This window comes from Primulina tabacum, unplaced genomic scaffold (genome assembly GCF_025594145.1).
Source record: "Primulina tabacum isolate GXHZ01 unplaced genomic scaffold, ASM2559414v2 Contig1043, whole genome shotgun sequence".
Lineage (NCBI taxonomy): Eukaryota > Viridiplantae > Streptophyta > Magnoliopsida > Lamiales > Gesneriaceae > Primulina > Primulina tabacum.
In genome coordinates, this window is record NW_027460065.1 from 9376 (window position 1) to 28684 (window position 19309).

Sequence of the window (19309 nt, forward strand, 5' to 3'; positions counted from 1 at the left end):
TAACTTTAAAAAAAAAGAACAAAAAAGAAACAAAATATGCAAGTTACATGACTAAAAAACAAATATAATGTTAACAAAACAATACTAAAAATGAAAAAAACATGTAAGTTACGTGACTAAAAATACAAAGTCACCGTTAAGAGAACCAAAAACAAAAAAAAAAAGTGCATATTGAAGGACCAGCACACAATTATCCCCAAAAGAAACATATATGCCAAAATTATCATTTTTCCAAGTGAAAAAATAAAGATCTTTGCTAATATTTACATTATAGGGACAGACTCATGATTCTGTTCAAATGGACAAAAAATTCATGTGTATTTTTTAAAGCTTGCACATACAATTTTGATCGATCGGGTCTGCCTCGCTAACCATCATACACTAAATTTTGCTTAAAATCAAGTGAGCACCATGTTGAGGTTGAAGTATTATAACCTTATGAGGAGCATGCGTATAAGATGGTGAAAGCTCGAAGGAGAAGCGTTGCAGAATCATGGCCAGTGCCACTTTTGTTTCTATCATTGCAAATGTTTGTCCCACACATATTCGAGGTCCCCAGCTGAATGGGAAAAATATACCTTGGCATTTCTGCGCTTTCGATACGCCTTCGCTAAATCTATCCGGCTTGAACTCCATTGCGTCGTCCCCCCAAATTTCAAGACTTTGATGTAATATAACCGTTGGAAGTGAGACATGGGTCCCTTTTGGCAATGTTATTGTTCCCAGTTTGGTATCCTCGATTGCTCTACGAGTAAGAACGGGTAACGGTGGATATAGCCTCAAAACCTCGTGCAAAATCATAGTCACCTGTGCAAGGATTTCATACAGTCATTTTCTTATCATTTCTTGTTTGGAAATCAAATTTGAAAGATTGACACTATTGATTAGTAAATCAAACTATCTACTTACGATTTTCAGGTGATTTAACCCATCAAAATCTGGTAGTCGACTCCCAAACACTTGCAAAACCTCATGTCGGGCTTTTTTCTGCCAGTCCGGATGTATACTCAACAAAAACAATGTCCACGCAAGCAACGCAGAAGTGGTCTCCTGTCCAGCAAAGTAAAACAGCTTGCACTCTTCCACGACTTCGTCTATGTTCATACCGTAACTCTTGTTCCCTTTGAGTACCATTTCTTGGTAATTCGATTCCAACAATAGTCCTAATAGATCGTCGTTATATGCTTCCCCAGATTTCATGGCATTAACCCTTCTATTGACCAAACCCTTTATTGAGGATCGAACTTCTCTATCTATTTCCTTCATTGTCTTGTTCCTTTTGGTTGGCACAAATCTGCACATTAGAAAGTCATAACTCAAAAATGCTGCAAATTAAAGTGCCAAAAAATCCTTTCACTACATGATGTATTACATATTACCTCCATCCTGGTATGTATATTGACTGAGAAGCCTTGATAACAAGCTGTGCCAGCTCCCTCTGAAGTTCGAATATTTTTCTTCCTTCTTCATAGTTGCTGCCAAATGCAGTTCTCGAGATTGCATCACTTGATAAATTTTGTAGATAAGGCCACACATCGAGCTCACATGGCTGCTCTAAGGGGACATGGCTCTCCCATTGTTCCATAACTTCTTCACAACTTGAAATGAAAGCAGGTATCATGATCTGCACAAATCCAAAGCCGAATTTTTATACTACTTTTTCAAAGCTGTGCTTTTAGCAGCTTTATTAATTATATGATGAAAGTTTATGGTGAAACATGTGTATTAGCGGTACTTAAGCACCTTTACCCTCTCCTACATCGAAATTTGTAATAAATTTAAGCAACTTATAAGCTTTAAGTACTGTAATTACTATCAAGAGAAAATTTCTTCTTGGTCTGCCCAAGCAAACAATTGGGAAGGATTTTCCATACTGCATTGTGTGTAGGTCACCATGTGCCCCTTGGGATGGGCCCTCCTCCAAGTGGATCGTGGGACTCATGCTCGAGATCACCGGTAGATCAAATTAATATTCTTGGTGGGATCTTAGGAAACACACAGGGCAAAGGGTATTAAGTAGAACATGTCTCTTTGTAATTTTAGTTTTTGTGTTGTTAAACATTGGTTTTTAGTCTCATATTTTTTTAAATTTTTGACAACTTTATTATTTTTCATTGATAGTGTTGATGTGACGCTGCGAATAAAAAAGTCACGTCGGCAATAAAAAGATCAAATTTGCATACAAGCAAATTTCTATTGAAATATGGCAATATATTATCAAAATGTCAAAAAGAAAAATATTTGAGATCAAATCCAAATTTACCGATAATGAAAACAATACATGACAATATAATTAATTTCAAGATCAATAAAATTGGAGTGATTAATTTGAAGTTGTGAAATATAAATCTATATTTTAATTATTTGGACAACCCTTCTCACTACTTAATTTGGATAATTTTGAATTACCCCATTTCAATATATGATAAGCTAAGGAGACTGCATGCATGCATGTATGCATGTTTGACAAGAGTACGCTTTAACTATGAGAATGAAATCATCGAACACACGTACGTGTCGTATATATTACTCATTGTTATTATTTTATTACTCTTTTATCTCGAGCAATAACACTGCATGATCACGATATAAAGTAGAGAAATTAAACCATTTAGTCCGAATTCAAGCTCTATTCATATTGAATTCGATTAACAATGACAGATGAATTCAACTCTGCATGGAAATATGTTAGGCTCAACTCGATTTTCGATCAGTCGGAGCTATATATAAGGCAAGAAATATAACCTTTAATTTGTCGAGATGGAAAGCCGGGTTGATGATTTTTCTGTGTTTGGCCCATTTATCGGTTTCATAGCTGAACAAGCCCCGAGCAAGCAGTTTGGTGAGTGGATTCGGGCTTTGTTGCTTCTGGAAGATATGATACTTGGTCATCACCTCCTTTACGAGCTCAGGCTCAGTGACGATAACTGTGGGGACCGGACCAGCCCAAAAGAACGAACTTTCTCCTACAGTTTACCATTTTCAGGGCATGATTTATGTAAGAAAAATGATTTGTTTTTCCTATTAATTAACTTGTAGTTTTAGTCTATTTAATTTTCAAAGTTTGGTTTCAAAACACGAACTTTTAATAATCAGTTATTTTAATCCTATTTTTCATGTGGCATCCAGAAAGTCAAAATTTTTCGATGTCATGTAAGTATTTTCATTATCACGTCAGTATTTTCTGAATTTAAAATTATTATAAATGATAGACCAAAACACAAAACCGAACAAGTCAGTGAACCAAAAACCTGTATTTATGAAACAATAAAATCAAATCACACAAAGTTTGGTACCATATTTTTTGATGGTTTCAATGTAGAAGGCTATGACTCTGGGCTTGATGTCATCATGGAGATTGATGGGCTTGGATTTGGCTTCTTGAATGACCTTCACCATTGCTTTCAAGTCTCCATAGATGAAGCGATAGGGGTTTCCTTTGAGGCCTTGCTGCCTCAACAATTTCTCTTGCCGTTTAGGTCTGATCCAAGTTATATTCACCACTCTCCATACATAGAATAACAGCAGTACTAAGGCACAACAGACAGAAAGGATCAAGCACAGAACCGCCATCTAATCAGTGTAGTGACTTTCATCAATGGAAGGGTTCTCTTCCTCGTTTTATAGCATTCTTTAATAATCAAGTACACACAATAGATTGATTTGATATTATAATAATAATTGAATGACTAAATAGATATTATATTGATGTGACTAAATCAGGTTACAAATTGTATTGACATGAGTAAAATAATAAATTTTCGTCAAAATGAAAATTAAAAAAAATATATTACGGTATCGAAATAGGTTTATTGCAATAAATAATTGAAAATTTTAATTTTATGCAATTTTTATTGATATTTTTGTTAAAAACGATTTCACTATTTTTTTTAAAAAATTCAAATGTGAATTGCAGATTTATGAAAACATAAACTTCAATTATTACTTGTATTGATTATATTAATTCATTCAAATTTGAATTTAATTTATTTTTTATATCAATTCAAATGTAATTTATGAATTATAAGTTTTTTATTTTTTTATTTAAATTAAAACTGAACTCCATTGAAAACACAAAATACTTTTAAAATTTTACATTTATTATATCAATTCATTTAATTTGAGATATGATTTTGTACTACAATAATATATTTAGTTTTTATTATAATCTCTATAAATAATTCAGTCTGATTTCTGCATCACGTTCAGACAATCAATTTTCAGTCATAATAAAAATGAAAAAATGAGTGCAATATTCGGTATCGCCCGTGAGATAAATCATTCAAAAATACATTTGACGCTTAAATTCTGATTAGTTCGTTGATTCGATCTACCTTCATAGAAAATAAATACTTAATTAAATGTGAATTCTTTTCAATATATTTTTAAAATTCAAATTTAAATTCGATGTTTTTTGAAAATATAAACTACATTTAAGTATTTGCATTGAATATATCATTATATTTAATTTCAATTATGAAATTGTTTGTTAATTTTATATATTTTATATTTATATTTACTAATCTATATCATACTAAATAAAATATAAAAGCCTATATATAATATTATATTTTTCAACTTTTTAAAAGAGTGTCCGTAAATTATTATTATTATTATTATTATTATTATTATTATTATTATGATGTATCTTAATATATAAATTTAATGTAAATATTTTTAACATGTCCAAAAAATAATGACATTTTTAATCAAAATTTATTTATCTAATAAACGACAAAAAATTTGAATTTTTGAAAAATATTTATTTATTGTTTAAATTTTTTATAAAAAAAAATACTATATGATTTTAAAATATTTTTCTATTTTTTTAATAATTTTAAATAATTATTCAAACCCTAATACTTACTAATTTTAATCATTAATACATAAAATAGTACTTCGTCTATCGCACAAGTGAAATACAAGTTTAATTAAAAAAAAGTTTAACATAATATGTTGGTTTAGTTTTATAATAATATTTAAATTTGAATAATTCATTTACAATCTTGTTTTATATATATATATATATATAATGCACTGAGATGCAGCACATATTATAATCGTAGTCAATAGTCATAATCAAATCATATTAACACAAGATATTGATTTAATTTTATTATAAAAATCAGATTAACGTAGAGTTTTGATTTGATTTGATTATAAATTAATTGTAAAAAAAAGTTTGCTTATTTTCATTTAATTGTTTATTTATAATTGGATTGGTTTATATGAGTTTTATTATTAATATTTCCATTTAATTGGTGTTATCCTTTACCACTAAATTTTCTTAAAAATTTGATAAGCATACAAAATTTTGAAGGAAAAAAAAACAGCAAAAGAAAAAAATTAACACCCTTTTTTATATTTAAACTCCATAAAAATTAATTTAATTTCATAACCTCGTAAAACAAAAATAATAAGATAACGTTCAAGCCAGCCAAGGAAATTTAATTGTGATATATAAAATTAACATGTATATTTGTCAGCAAATGAATGGCGAATTAGGAGAAATAAAAGAAACAGACAAGAATGATTAAAAACAAAAATTGGTTATAAGATCGATAAAATTCATATAGAAAGTGTACGTGGTCCATAATGTAACGTTGAGTCTACATTAAACACAAAACGTAAGATTGTTTCGTGTATTAATTTTGTCAGACGAATCTTTAACCCGATTCGAAAAATAAAAAAACATTAATTTTTTTGTTCAAAACATTATTTTCACTACAAAAAAATTGTTTTTTGTTAGTTATGTATTGAAAAAATATCATGTAATATGCATATTTGAGTTAAAAATATTATTTTTATGTTAATAGTATATTATATAATATATGTTGATTCGAATGAAAAATATTAATTTCATTGTATGTATGAATCAAGTTGACTTATCTCATACGTACATATAACTCTTTTGTACGTTATACAACATTAAAGTAGTATTGATGAACACAAACAACCCTCCGAGCCTCGCTAAAGATCATGTTACTAAATTTTGTTTAAAATCAAGTGAGCACCATGCTCAGGTTGAAGAACGATAACACTATGAGGCGCATGCGTATAAGACGGGGAAAGCTCGAAGGAGAAGCGTTGCAGAATCATGGAGAGTGCCACTTTTGCTTCTATCATCGCAAAGGTTTGTCCGACGCATATTCGAGGTCCCCAGCCAAATGGGAAAAATAAACCTTGGCATTTCTGCGCTTTTGATACGCCTTCACTAAATCTATCGGGCTTGAACTCCATCGCGTCGTCCCCCCAGATTTCACGACTGTGATGTAATATAACCGTTGGAAGTGAAACTTGAGTCCCTTTTGGCAATGTTAGTGTTCCCAGTTTGGTTTCCTCAGTCACTTTACGAGAAAGAACGACCGCTGGTGGATATAGCCTCAAAACCTCGTGCAAAATCATAGTCACCTGTGCCAGGATTTCATTTAGTCATTTTTTTTTATCATTTCTTTTTTTTTGAATTCAAACGCGCAAGCTCGTCAAAAGCTAATTAATAGTTTTAGTTTCCGATCAAACTTGAAAGATTGGACAATTGATTAATGAATCAAGCAATTTACTTACGGTTTTGAGGTGATTTAACCCATCAAAATCTGGTACTCGACTCCCAAAAACTTGCAAAACCTCATCGCGGGCTTTTTTCTGCCAGTCTGGATGTATACTCAACAAAAACAACGTCCACACAAGCAACACAGAAGTGGTCTCTTGTCCAGCAAAGTAAAACAACTTGCACTCTTCCACGACTTCTTCTATGTTCGTACCAAAACTCTTGTTCCCTTGAAGTACAATTTCTTGGTTATTCGATTCCAACAATAGTCCTAATAAATCGTCGCTACGTACTTCCCCGGATTTCATGGCATTAACCCTTCTATTGATCAAAGCCTTTATCGAGGATTGAACTTCTCTATCTATTTCCTTCATTCTTTTGTTCCTTTTGGTTGGCACGAATCTGCACATTAGCAAGTCATAACTAAAAAATGCTGCTAAAGAACCAAAATCGTATCACCGCACCGTACAATAGGTTGCATTACCTCCATCCTGGTATGTATGTTGACTGTAAAGCCTCGACAACAAGCCCTGCTAGCTCCCTCTGAAGTTCGAATACTCTTCTTCCTTCTTCATTGTTGCTGCCAAATGCAGTTTTCGATATTGCATCACGTGATAAATTTTGTAGATGAGGCCACACATCGAGCTCACATGGCTGCTCTGGGGTGACATGGCTCTCCCAGATTTCCATCACTTCTTCACAACTTGAAATGAAAGCCGGTATCATGATCTGCACAAACCATATTAGAATTTTTATTGTACATTTTCAAAGTGGATCACAATTTACATAACCAAAAATGCAAATTCATGGATTGGTCGGAGCTATATATGATGGCAAGAAATATGACCTTTAATTTGTCGAGGTGGAAAGCGGGGTTGATGATTTTTCTGTGTTTAGCCCATTTATCTGTTTCATAGTTCACCACTCCCCGAGCAAGCAGTTTGGTGAGTGGATTCGGGCTTTGCTGCTTCTGGTAGATATGATACTTGGTCATCACCTCCTTTATGAGCTCAGGCACGGTGAGGATTACTGTGGGGACTTGACCATCCCAAAAGAATGAACTTTTTCCTAAAGTTTACCATATATATACATTCAGGACATGATTATTTATGTACTGAAACATTAAAATCAAATCACACAAAATTTGGTAGGTACCATATTTCTTGATGGTTTCGATGTGGAAGGCTATGACTCTGGGCTTGATGTCATCACGGGGATTGATGGGATTGGATTTGGCTTCTTGAATCACCTTCCTCAATTCTTTCAAGTCTCCATTGACGAAGCGATAGGAGTTTCCTTTGAGGCCTTGCTGCCTCAACAATTTCTCCAGCCGTTTAGGCCTAATCAAAGCTGCTTTCACCACTCTCCATGCATAGAATAGCAGCAGCAGCAGCAAGGCACAACAAACAGAAATGTTCAAGTGCAGAATCTCCATCTAGTCTTGTAGTGTTCATCGATCGAAAGGTACTCTTCCTCGTTTTATAGCATAATTTAACCTGTGCATGCGTATATATTCACTCTCTTTGGTTAATAAGATTGCGCCTTACATTGATTCAAATTGACTGTGTGAATGTATGTGCACTGTATTGACTTAAATTGACACGTCGTGTGAATGTGTTTGCTGCATATTCTAGAAGGTCATATTCTTCCGGGCCTCTTTTTGGAAGCTGATTATGTGAAGTGGGCTCTAATTCTATTTGTTATTGGGCCAGATCCTCTCTATATTAATCCAGTCCTTAAATTGCTGTACCCTTTGCTTTTTCCATGGAAATATGTCAGTCATGTACGAAATTCGTTGCTTTAATTGTTAATTATAAAAATCAGTTCTTTTTGATTAATTTAATAATATTATTTAAATTTGAATAATTCATTTTTATCGATTATAAATCAGTTAAACGCAGTATGTTGATTGATTTTAATATATTATTAAATTTGATTATTTTATTTTAACTGATTATTCAGAATTGTATGGTGGTTTGCGTTTATTTAGTGATAATTAGACTTGATATTTCCATTTAACTTGGTTATTAATAATTTGTTTGATCATCATTTACATATATGTTTTCTTGAAAATTTGATATTTCCATCCAAAATATTTACGTCACTCCGTCCAAGCGGTGATAATTTCTCGTAGGTTTAAGTAGGTGTGTTAATTTGGGTGTATTCGGATTGGGTTGCAAGAATTTCTCAACCCGAACATGAACACGAACCAACTCGAACCAACCCGTCAACATGATTTGATTTTTATCAATTATTATTTTATTATTTAACAAAATAATAAAATAAAACTATAAAAATTCAAAACAAAATTAATATAATATAATTTAAGCACATAATAATAAAAAATTTTAATCTAATAATGATAATTATGTTTCATCTATTTAAATATTTAAATTTAGTAGTCAAATTTAATAAATGATTAATTACTCCAAAAAATAATAATTGTTTAGAAAATTAAAATATTTCACATAATAAATATTATATGTTTAATGTTTTAAAATTTATGATTTTAATCTACAAAAAAGATCTATAAACATAAAAAAAGTAACTTAATTATTTCAAGTTCTATTTCTCAATCTTTTTACAGTTTTTTGCTCTAATCAAATATTGAAACAACGTATGATATAAAAATTTAAAAAATTGAAAGCTACTTATAAAACTTAATTTAAAATTTTCAACTAAATTACTTTTTAATGTATGTATCAATAGAAACATTATAATTATCAATAATCTAGGATAACATTATTTGATTTTTTGGATCGTCAATCAGGTCTACTTTACCCGACATGTTTTTTTGCGGTTCATATTTCAATTCTAACTTGGACCTGAAAACGATCCGAACCTGAATTTTTTCGAGTTGACTCGGGTCGCGTCCACTTTCAACACCCTCAAGTTCAAGAATAAAAGAGTGAACTGAATTAACTAGAACATCAGTAACTATATATACATACTATATATATTATATATAACAAAACTACATGTAATTACCAATAAGCTCTTTTTCTTACACGGAAGCCTTTCCCACGTCCAAAAATAAAGGAGAACAAATTCCAAATTGAAACAAACAAAAGAAATAAAATTAATGAAGATGGATATATGGTTGTCTAAGGAACAGGATAAGATTTATTGTTACACATGCATTTATAAGCCATCGGGCACGTCTCAGCCTCTTCAAGTGACGAGCACACGAAGCTAACCATAACCAACCGACACGGCGTACAAGATCCACAGGCGTGAGTACAATCCGGCAAGCTGGACCCGGCAATCTGTAGCGGATCAGCTCTTTTATGCATCTTTTTGACCCGGTAGAGATCAGGTTTCGCCATATATTCCTTTTTATGAGATTTTGCTTGATACGAGCCTGTTATAAATTATGTAAGAATAACGAAGGATTAAAAATTATACATCTTTCTTTAATTTTACATATGTCAGACACACATTTCCTCATATACAACTATGTTATATATGTCCTAAAAGTAACTAACCTATAATCATAAATTGAACATTGAATCCATACTCTTTAAAAATAGTGCATCCAATAAATGAGTGATACATAATCAATGTTCGCTTAAATATATACGGTAAGTGTACATCATATCAAAACTCTATATTTAAAATAAATAAATAATTGTATTTAACCGTTTATCACGTAACTTAAAATAACATATACAATACAAGCAACAAAAAATAAGGAAAAAAATCATGCGCGAACGTAGGTTACCGATATGCCTCGCATGTACGTCGACCACGCTAAGCAAAACCAGAAGAATAACAACACTTCTAAAACTCCCCATCTTCTTCTATTCTCTTTCTTCTTCCTTGGAAGAACGAAAACCTTGAAAGAGAGAAAGAAAATATGCGACCAATTAATTTGTATATATCTTATTATTTATGAACAAGAAAATTGAATTGAAACAAGTGACAGGCAAAATCTGTAAAAGAATTGATAATGGATCACATGAAAAAGGAACAATTGTCACAGGTTTTTAACCCTTTTTAGCCATCGTGCATTTGAAAGGGTCACACGTTTAGGAGAAATAATAATAATAATAATCAAGAATTTACTTCTAAGCCACATACACGTGAGTGAAGTGGACCGATCCTAAAATCCGCAGTCATTGGATGTATTTAATATTTTTCGAGTTTCAAAAGTTGAAACGAATTAAATGGGTTGTAAATTTATTATGGACCGATCCAATTTAATGTGAATGCCTTGAATGTTGTTCGTGGTTTTTGAATTTTTTTTATTTATTAAAAGTGAAACAAAGAGTGGCAAGAACAGAATAATTAAGCTGGATATTTAATATACGTGTTTAGTTTATATATTGTTTAGTTTATATATACATATATATATATATAGTATTTTAGGTTTTTTTTTTTTAAATTTTGAGAAGTTGAAGCGTGGAGTTTTGATAAAAACTTTATATAATTTCCACCTTATATATTTTGTCATACTAAAATATGTTGTATGTTGTATAATAAATTTTGACACAGTACGTATGTGCATGTCATTCCTTTTGTCTCTCGATGCAGATCGTGCGACCACCAAACTTTGGGAATAATCCTTGTCAAATAGCTTGGCCAAGAAAGCTTTTAGCCTTTGGTTTTATAGCTATGTTGTTACATGTAAACAACAATTATAGAATAAAAATTAAAATATTACTTTCAAAAAAAATAGTTTGAATCATTTTGTTATTTATTTAATTTGGATTTAATATCTTGTCATGTCAATCAAATAAATTAATTACTTTCAAAATTGTTTCCAAATTAATGTGATCTTATTTTTTCAAGGATGAAATATTCGAGATGGACGTTGGAACTGCCCAACAAAACCGGTGTTCGTCGGATACAGACTCTGCAAATTCGGAAGCATGAGGTGTTAGAGATTTTTCTCAAAATCATGTTTTTTACGTATACATGAACATGAAAAAACTATATGCGGAAATAGATCGAGTATTACCTCCGGCCATTGAAAATTTTGAATTCTTTGATTTTCTTCTCGGTTGATGTCTTCTAAGCACTCCACCCTCTCAATAGATAGTGTATATTTTTTATGAGGTGTGTATGCTTAGGGACCTCAATCGCTCTATTTATAGGTGTTTGCTCATACCATCGATGAGTGTATCGGGAGCCGAGATTCAGAAGAAGAAACGTGTACGCATCTCAGTTTCTAAAGTTGAGATTGCGTACGCAAGTTTCGTCAAAATATGTAGGCAATGACCGTCGTCAATTCCTACACGATACTTTTTATAACATGTGTCATTTTTCTTACATTCTCCCACTTGACACATATCTCATTTACTATAGGAGAAAATAAAATACATGAATCATGGCGATAGGTCATCTAAAAACAATTATTATCTTCCATGTATTACAATGTATTATATCTCTCAAATAACTTAATGAATAAACCCTATGTTTATTCGAGGTCCAACTTTATTGATATTTCTCGAATCAATGAATGTGTGCACAACAAATATGAGAAAATTTCACATCATAGTTTCATTAACTTTGTTCTTACAACAAAATTACATAAAGGAACCAAGTCCCATTTTTTCTGTATGATCCTTAAATTTCAATGGTGGCATGCCCTTAGTCAGAGGATCCGCAATCATCAATTCAGTGCTATTGTGCTCGATAAGTAACTTCTTATCTTTAACACGTTCTCGTATGGCTAAATACTTAATGTCGATGTGCTTGCTTCGACTACCACTTTTGTTATTTTTAGCCATTAAAACAGCAACTGAATTGTCACAATATATTCTTAATGATCAGATATAGAATCCATAATTCTAAGCCCCGAAATGAAACTCTTCAACCATACACCATGTGAGGTTGCCTCAAAACAAGATACGAACTCAGCTTCCATAGTGGAAGTAGCAGTTAATGTCTGCTTTGCACTTCTCCAAGATACAGCTCCACCTGCTAACATGAAAATATATCCTGAAGTGGATTTTCTTGAATCAATGCAGCCAGCGTAGTCTGAATCAGAGTAGCCAATTATTTCCAAATTCTCAGTTCGTCTGAACATAAGCATATAATCTTTGGTCCCTTGAAGGTACCTCATGACTTTCTTTGCAGCTTTCCAATGGTCTAAACCCGGATTACTCTGATATCTTCCCAACATCCCAACAACAAATGCAATGTCAGGTCTAGTGCAAACCTGAGCATACATTAAGCTTCCGATAGCAGAAGCATAAGGAATGTTTTTCATTTGTTCCCGCTCTAGATCATTCTTTGGGCATTGGCTCAAATTGAATTTATCGCCTTTCACAACGGGAGCTATACTTGGTGAACAATCTTTCATCCGATATCTCTCTAAAACTTTGTTTATATAGGTTTCTTGAGACAGACCTATAATACCTTGAATTATGTCTCTATGTATCTTAATGCCAATGACATAAGATGCCTCACCCATATCCTTCATATCAAAGTTTTTAGAGAGAAATTGTTTCACCTCATATAACAAACAATTATCATTGGTTGCAAGTAATATATCATCCACATATAGAATAAGGAAACAAATCTTGCTCCCACTGACCTTCTGGTATATACATTGATCCATGGGGTTCTCAACGAATCCGAATGAAGAGATAACATCATGAAATTTTAAATACCATTGACGGGAAGCTTGTTTCAATCCATATATAGATTTCTTAAGCTTACAAACCAATTGCTCACCATTACTAGAGAAGAATCCTTCAGGTTGTTTCATATAAACCTCTTCCTCTAGTTCTCCATTGAGAAAAGCTGTTTTCACATCCATTTATTGTAAATCTAAGTCAAAATGTGCAACTAATGCTAGAATGATACGAAGAGAATCTTTCTTAGATACAGGAGAAAAAGTCTCCTTGTAGTCGATTCCTTCCTGCTGAGTGAATCATTTAGCTACGAGTCTTGCTTTATACCTTTCAATGTTGCCTAATGAGTCTTTCTTTGTTTTGAAGACCCATTTACATCCAATGGCTTTTACACCATCAGGCAACTGAACAAGATCCCAGACTCCATTAACTGCCATAGAATTTATCTCTTCTTTCATAGCATTAAACCATAGTTTTGACTCATTACAACTCATGGCTTGTGAAAACGTTTCAGGATCATTTTCGGCTCCGATGTTAAAATCCGATTCTTGTAAATACACAGCATAATCACTAGATATAGCTGATCTTCTTATTCTAGTAGATCTCCTTAGGTTGTTTGGTTGATCAACAATTTCTTGTTGTTCTACATTAACAACTTGATCTACTGGATTTTCATCAGCGATTTGTGGAACTTCAGTAACTGGTTGTTTAACACTCATTTGGTCTTGAGGAGTGTGAATAACGACCAATCTGTCATTTGAATAAGAGGGTTGTGAATTAATGTGATCTTTCTCAAAAACTATGTCATTTGAATAATCACTATCACTAATCAAATCATTCTCAAGAAATTTTGCATTTCTTGATTCCACAATTCTAGTGTTGTGAGATGGACAATAGAATCTGTACCCTTTGGATTTTTCGGCATACCCAATGAAATATCCACTTATAGTTCCTGGGTCCAGTTTTATTTCATGTGGGTTGTAAACTCTTATTTCAGAAGGACAACCCCAAATGCGTATATGTTGCAAACTCGGTTTCCAACCTTTAAATAACTCAAATGGCGTCTTTGGGATAGCCTTAGTTGGAACTCGGTTTAATATATACACAGCTGTCTTAAGAGCTTCAGTCCACAAGGGTTTAGGAAGTTTAGAGCTACTAAACATGCTCCTCACCATGTCCAATAATGTTCGGTTTCTCCTCTCAGCTACGCCATTCTGGTCAGGAGAACCAGGCATAGTATATTGGGCAACAATCCCATGTTCTTGGAGAAACTTCGCAAACGGACCAGGTGCTTGTCCATTCTCAGTGTATCTACCGTAATATTCTCCACCTCTATCAGTTCTCACGATCTTAATATATTTTTCACATGGCTTCTCCACTTCAGTCTTAAAAACCTTAAAGGCTTCAAGTGCTTCGTTTTTGTTATGAAGCATGTAGATATACATGTATCGTGAATAATCATCAATGAAGGAGATGAAGTATTTCGGACTTTGCATGTCCATATCTGGACAACAAATATCTGAATGTATGATTTCTAATATTTCTGTACTCATCTTGGCCACTTTTTTGGACTTATTGGTCTGCTTTCCCTTAATGCAGTCCACACAAGTCTCAAAATCAGTAAAATCTAAAGTACTGAGTACTCCATCATTTACTAATCTTTTAATTCTCTCTATGGAGATGTGTCTCAATCTCCTGTGCCACAATATAGAAGAATCTTCATTTATAACACATCTTTTAATACCTCCGTGAACATGCATAGTGATGTTATTATTTTGTAAAGAAATAGAGAAAAGACCATCAAACATTGTACCATTTTCAATAATATTTGATTTATAAAACAAATTTATTGATTTATCCAAAAACTGAAATGAATAACCAAGGGGTACAAATTTTGAAACTGAAATTAAATTCCTAGAAAAACTAGGAACATAAAAAGTATTTTCCAATTTTAAAATATAACCACTATTCAATACTAGGCAAGCAAGTCCCAAAAGCCTCCACATGCGAAGACATCTTGTTTCCTGAATAGATGCTTCGCTCATTTTCTATTGGCTTCCTTAGGTTTTGCATACCCTGCAAGGTATTTGTAACATGGATTGTAGAACCTGAATCAATCCACCATATGTTATAAATCATATCAACCATATTAGATTCATAACAGACAAATAAAGTAGGAATACCTTTCTTTTCAAGCCAGTCCTTAAATTTATTGCAATCCTTCTTAATGTGCCCCGTCTTTTTACAGAAGAAACACTTGGATTCTTTCTTGATGTCAGGTTGGGGTGGAATTATTCCTTTCCCTTTTCCCTTGACTTTGGTTTGCTTCTTATACTTTCCTTGTGTAGTCATAAATACATTATCACTCGTTTCCATCAACAGCCTTCCTTCCTCTTGAACAATCATGGTCATTAATTCATTAATTGACCATTTATCCTTATGTGTGTTGTAGGAAATTTTGAAGGGTCCATATTGCTGTGGAAGAGTGCATAAAATGTAGTGCACAAGAAAAGTCTCAGACATTTTCACTTCAAGTGTCTTGAGCCGAGCCGCTATGTCCCGCATTTTAATGATGTGCTCTCGCACACCTCTCACACTGGTGAGCCTTAATGAAGAGAATTCCATAATTAGGGTGCTTGCAAGAGCCTTATCTGAAGACTGAAACTGTTCATCAATAGCCTTCAGTAATTCTTTGACATTATTATGCTGGTCGACAGAACCACGCATGCCAGCCGAGATTTTGGTCTTTATGAACATTACGTAGAGTCGATTAGATCGCTCCCATTTTTCATAAAGATCAACATCATCCGGAATGCTGTTTTCAGTAATAGCAGATGGTTCGTCTTTCCGTATAGCATAATCAATATCCATCCACCCCAATTGAAGAAGAATTCTTTCTTTCCAAATTTTATAGTTGTCGCCCTTTAGTTCGGGAATGTCATATTTCATATCAGAAAAACTCGCAGATTGCATAACTGCACAAAATATCATATGCTTAAAATTTTGAGACAATATCATGTTTTACCAATGTAATTCATGTTTTAAAAATCTAGTGACATAAAATTTGCCTGTGGGCTAAAATTTTAATTCAATAAGAGTTTTCTGTAACTTTATGATAAAGCTATCAAAATGTATTTACCTTAACTCCTGTGGGAAAATTAAGTAAAATATATTTTGCTATTTTAAACTAATTAGTTATATAAATATAATAAAAATCCCTGTGGGGTAAAATTTATTATGTTTATATAATTAATTACAATTGATGTCCATTATATGATCTAAATCCACTTAATGCATAATTTTCCTTAATTAAGGATGTTGTGGCTTTCCTCAATTATTTAAAATTATATGGTTCACCGGACAAAATTTTGGCTTTACTTTAATACTTTATATAATAATTATTTAGTAACATAATCAACATTTTCTAAGAGTGCTCCCAAAAAAGATAGGTAGTGCTAAGGCCCTTTAAATACCTAACTCCTAGTCAGAGCAACATTCTTCAGGGAGACCAGTGGCTAGTCAAGGCAGTTTAAACCGATCTATGAAGAACTCCCCCAGATCATGTTTTCTCATGTCACATTATAATTATTATTCAACTTAATTATCCACATTTATGTGAATCTTTATAAGCCAATTTTTTTTATTTAATAACTTTATATTCACATTTTTATTTAAAATGAACAAATACGTTCCCCATCAGTTTTTCTCTTCAATCAGAGTAGTGATAAAGTGAGGATCACATTTACATGAAAATGTGGGCTCCTCATCAGTTTTTCTTTTTTATCAGAGTAGTGATAAAGTCAGGATTATTTGTTCATTTGTGAACATCTGAAATATTTTATTTTAAATATTATATTCACATCTTGCTTGATATGTTCATTTTAAATTATAAACAACTCAATATAATTTAATATGAACATAATGTGAATATTGATTTACCAAAATATTTTTCAATACAATTTGCATTTAAAAACCTTAAAAAATAAATGCAAACATAATATTAAATTTGTATGTACACATCAAACACTTATCCTTAATATTTGACATTATATCTAACATGCAAAAAATAATTTCTAAACATGATTGAAAATTGTACTGAATTTGAAAATATTAAATCTAATTCCAAATCATTTATTATAATAATAATAAATAAATTTATTTATTTATTATTATTATTATTTTATTTAAAATAATAATAATAAACAAATAATGCATTCTCCTTTCCATTAATGCTTGGCAGGCTATTTCACGTGATCGTCTTCTTCAAGATTTCTCCATTTGCAAAAAAAAACCAGTAGCACTTCACCGAAATATTTCGCTCCAAAAAAAAAATTTATTTTTAATATTCAAGGAAGAAATTCAAACTCGATCGAGAACACAATTTTAAGGTAAGTTATTTTATCCGATCTTCAAACTTCTTACGTAAATTCCGAGAAGCAAAATTTTCAAGGTATAGTTATCACTTCTCTGATATCAAATGTTAGAGATTTTTCTCAAAATCATGTTTTTTACGTATACATGAACATGAAAAAACTATATGCGGAAATAGATCGAGTATTACCTACGGCCATTGAAAATTTTGATTTCTTTGATTTTCTTCTCGGTTGATGCCTTCTAAGCACTCCACCCTCTCAATAGATGGTGTATATTTCTTATGAGGTATGTATGCTTAGGGACTTCAATCGCTCTATTTATAGGCGTTTGCTCATACCATCGATGAGTGTATCCGGGAGCCGAGATTCAGAAGAAGAAACGTGTACGCATCTCAGTTTCTAAAGTTGAGATTGCGTACGCAAGTTTCGTCAAAATATGTAGGCAATGGCCGTCGTCAATTCCTACACGATACTTCTTATAACATGTGTCATTTTCTTACATGAGGGCGAGCCTAAAGTTGATTATCACTAACATCGAAATAAGACATGGATGATATGTTTGCAGAGAGCAGCAGGAATAGTATCTGTAAAAATGTTAACAGATACGGAGATACATGGAAAAATGTCTGGTTTCGAAGTTTTGTAAGTGATTCGGAAATCTCTCCTAACCGAGCCACAAGTATCCATGGAAAGAACTCTGGGTGACGATAGATTTCTAATAGATGGAGGGATAGGCCCTGAAAGACTGTTTTCAGACAATCCTAGATTTTCGAGTTCGTACAAGGAACCGAGCTTAGGTAGTATATATGATTCCAGAGAGCTTATTGTCCAGCAAATTAAGATAGTACAGGTTTCTGCATTGGACCAGATTTCTTAGCATTGGGCCGACAACATAATTATTGCTAATTGTACCAGCCCACCTCTCCCTAAAGGCCCATATTTTCTTATGAATGTTAATTTGTAACCGTACGTATCTTGAAATAATTTCATGCTGAAAGTAATATTATAAAAATATATACTTGGGTGATTTTTTTCGATACACATACATACATATAAATGAAATATTATACATGCTAATATATAATATATTAATTCTAAAAAACAATTGGTACAATAAAGTATGACTAGTGCATAAATGTTTGAAATTTTTATCGTATATTATGAAATATTAGGATTGACCTTTCTTTGAGTTCGGAAAAGCTTTGTCATAGTTAGGTTAAATTTTCCTCTCAAACTCGAAATCTTGATATCAAATGGGTAAAAAATGCTCGGCAAGTTACCAAGATTTGGTGAGTTTGGATTTAAAATCATTTTGCTTACAGAGATTTATTTAAAGCTAGCTAAGTGTTTTTTAATAAGCAAAAATTTTAATAGTTTTATATTTGAATGAATAGAAGAAAAATAATTTTTTTTTACTATGAGTTATTTAGAAACACACTTAAAACTATAAATATAAGTTTTGATAAACAATTATTTTATCTTAAATAAGTGCTTTTTAAAAGCACTGCAATATTCCAAATACATATAAAACTTTTAAAAAAATTAATTAAAAAAAACTACTAAATCCAAACGTACTCATTGCAAATAGACGTAATATTATAGTAAATAAGTCTTATATCAGAAATAGAAGCAATGGAGCAAATAAGATGGTGGCATCATGCTGCATGCATACGTCAAGCAAAATTGTAGTTGGCACACGAAGTTCGCTGAAGCAAAAGAGTGGCGCTGAATCCCAGCCTCATATTTTCCCCATCGAACAGGAGAAGATTGTTCTCCATTTGATGCCCTCCAATGACAATACCAGTCTC

At 32.2% G+C, this 19309-nt stretch overlaps 2 protein-coding genes across 2 annotated transcripts; both read right to left on the reverse strand.

Annotated features, from left to right (window-relative positions):
- Positions 1–291: 291 nt before the first annotated feature.
- Positions 292–3573, reverse strand: LOC142535451 (cytochrome P450 CYP72A219-like). The gene is made up of 5 exons (XM_075641798.1): positions 3297–3573; positions 2746–2966; positions 1380–1624; positions 910–1294; positions 292–807 (listed from the first exon to the last, which is right to left on the reverse strand). Exons 1-5 carry the CDS (start codon positions 3571–3573, stop codon positions 382–384), a joined length of 1554 nt encoding a protein of 517 aa, XP_075497913.1. The 3' UTR covers positions 292–381.
- A 2389-nt stretch (positions 3574–5962) lies between these two features.
- On the reverse strand, positions 5963–7994 carry LOC142535448 (cytochrome P450 CYP72A219-like). The gene is made up of 5 exons (XM_075641796.1): positions 7703–7994; positions 7395–7615; positions 7032–7276; positions 6565–6949; positions 5963–6411 (listed from the first exon to the last, which is right to left on the reverse strand). Exons 1-5 carry the CDS (start codon positions 7980–7982, stop codon positions 5986–5988), a joined length of 1557 nt encoding a protein of 518 aa, XP_075497911.1. The 5' UTR covers positions 7983–7994; the 3' UTR covers positions 5963–5985.
- Between the last annotated feature and the right edge of the window lie 11315 nt (positions 7995–19309).

Bases quoted from the DNA above. Each gene is read 5' to 3' on its own strand.
- LOC142535448 (XM_075641796.1), bottom strand. From the start codon at position 7,982: ATGGAGATTCTGCACTTGAACATTTCTGTTTGTTGTGCCTTGCTGCTG. The intron at 7,616-7,702 runs GTACCTACCAAA...GGTAAACTTTAG, and splicing joins CGAAACCATCAAGAAATATG to GAAAAAGTTCATTCTTTTGG. The intron at 6,412-6,564 runs GTAAGTAAATTG...ATCCTGGCACAG, and splicing joins GGTTAAATCACCTCAAAACC to GTGACTATGATTTTGCACGA.
- LOC142535451 (XM_075641798.1), bottom strand. From the start codon at position 3,573: ATGGCGGTTCTGTGCTTGATCCTTTCTGTCTGTTGTGCCTTAGTACTG. The intron at 2,967-3,296 runs GTACCAAACTTT...GGTAAACTGTAG, and splicing joins TGAAACCATCAAAAAATATG to GAGAAAGTTCGTTCTTTTGG. The intron at 1,295-1,379 runs GTAATATGTAAT...TCTAATGTGCAG, and splicing joins ATATACATACCAGGATGGAG to ATTTGTGCCAACCAAAAGGA.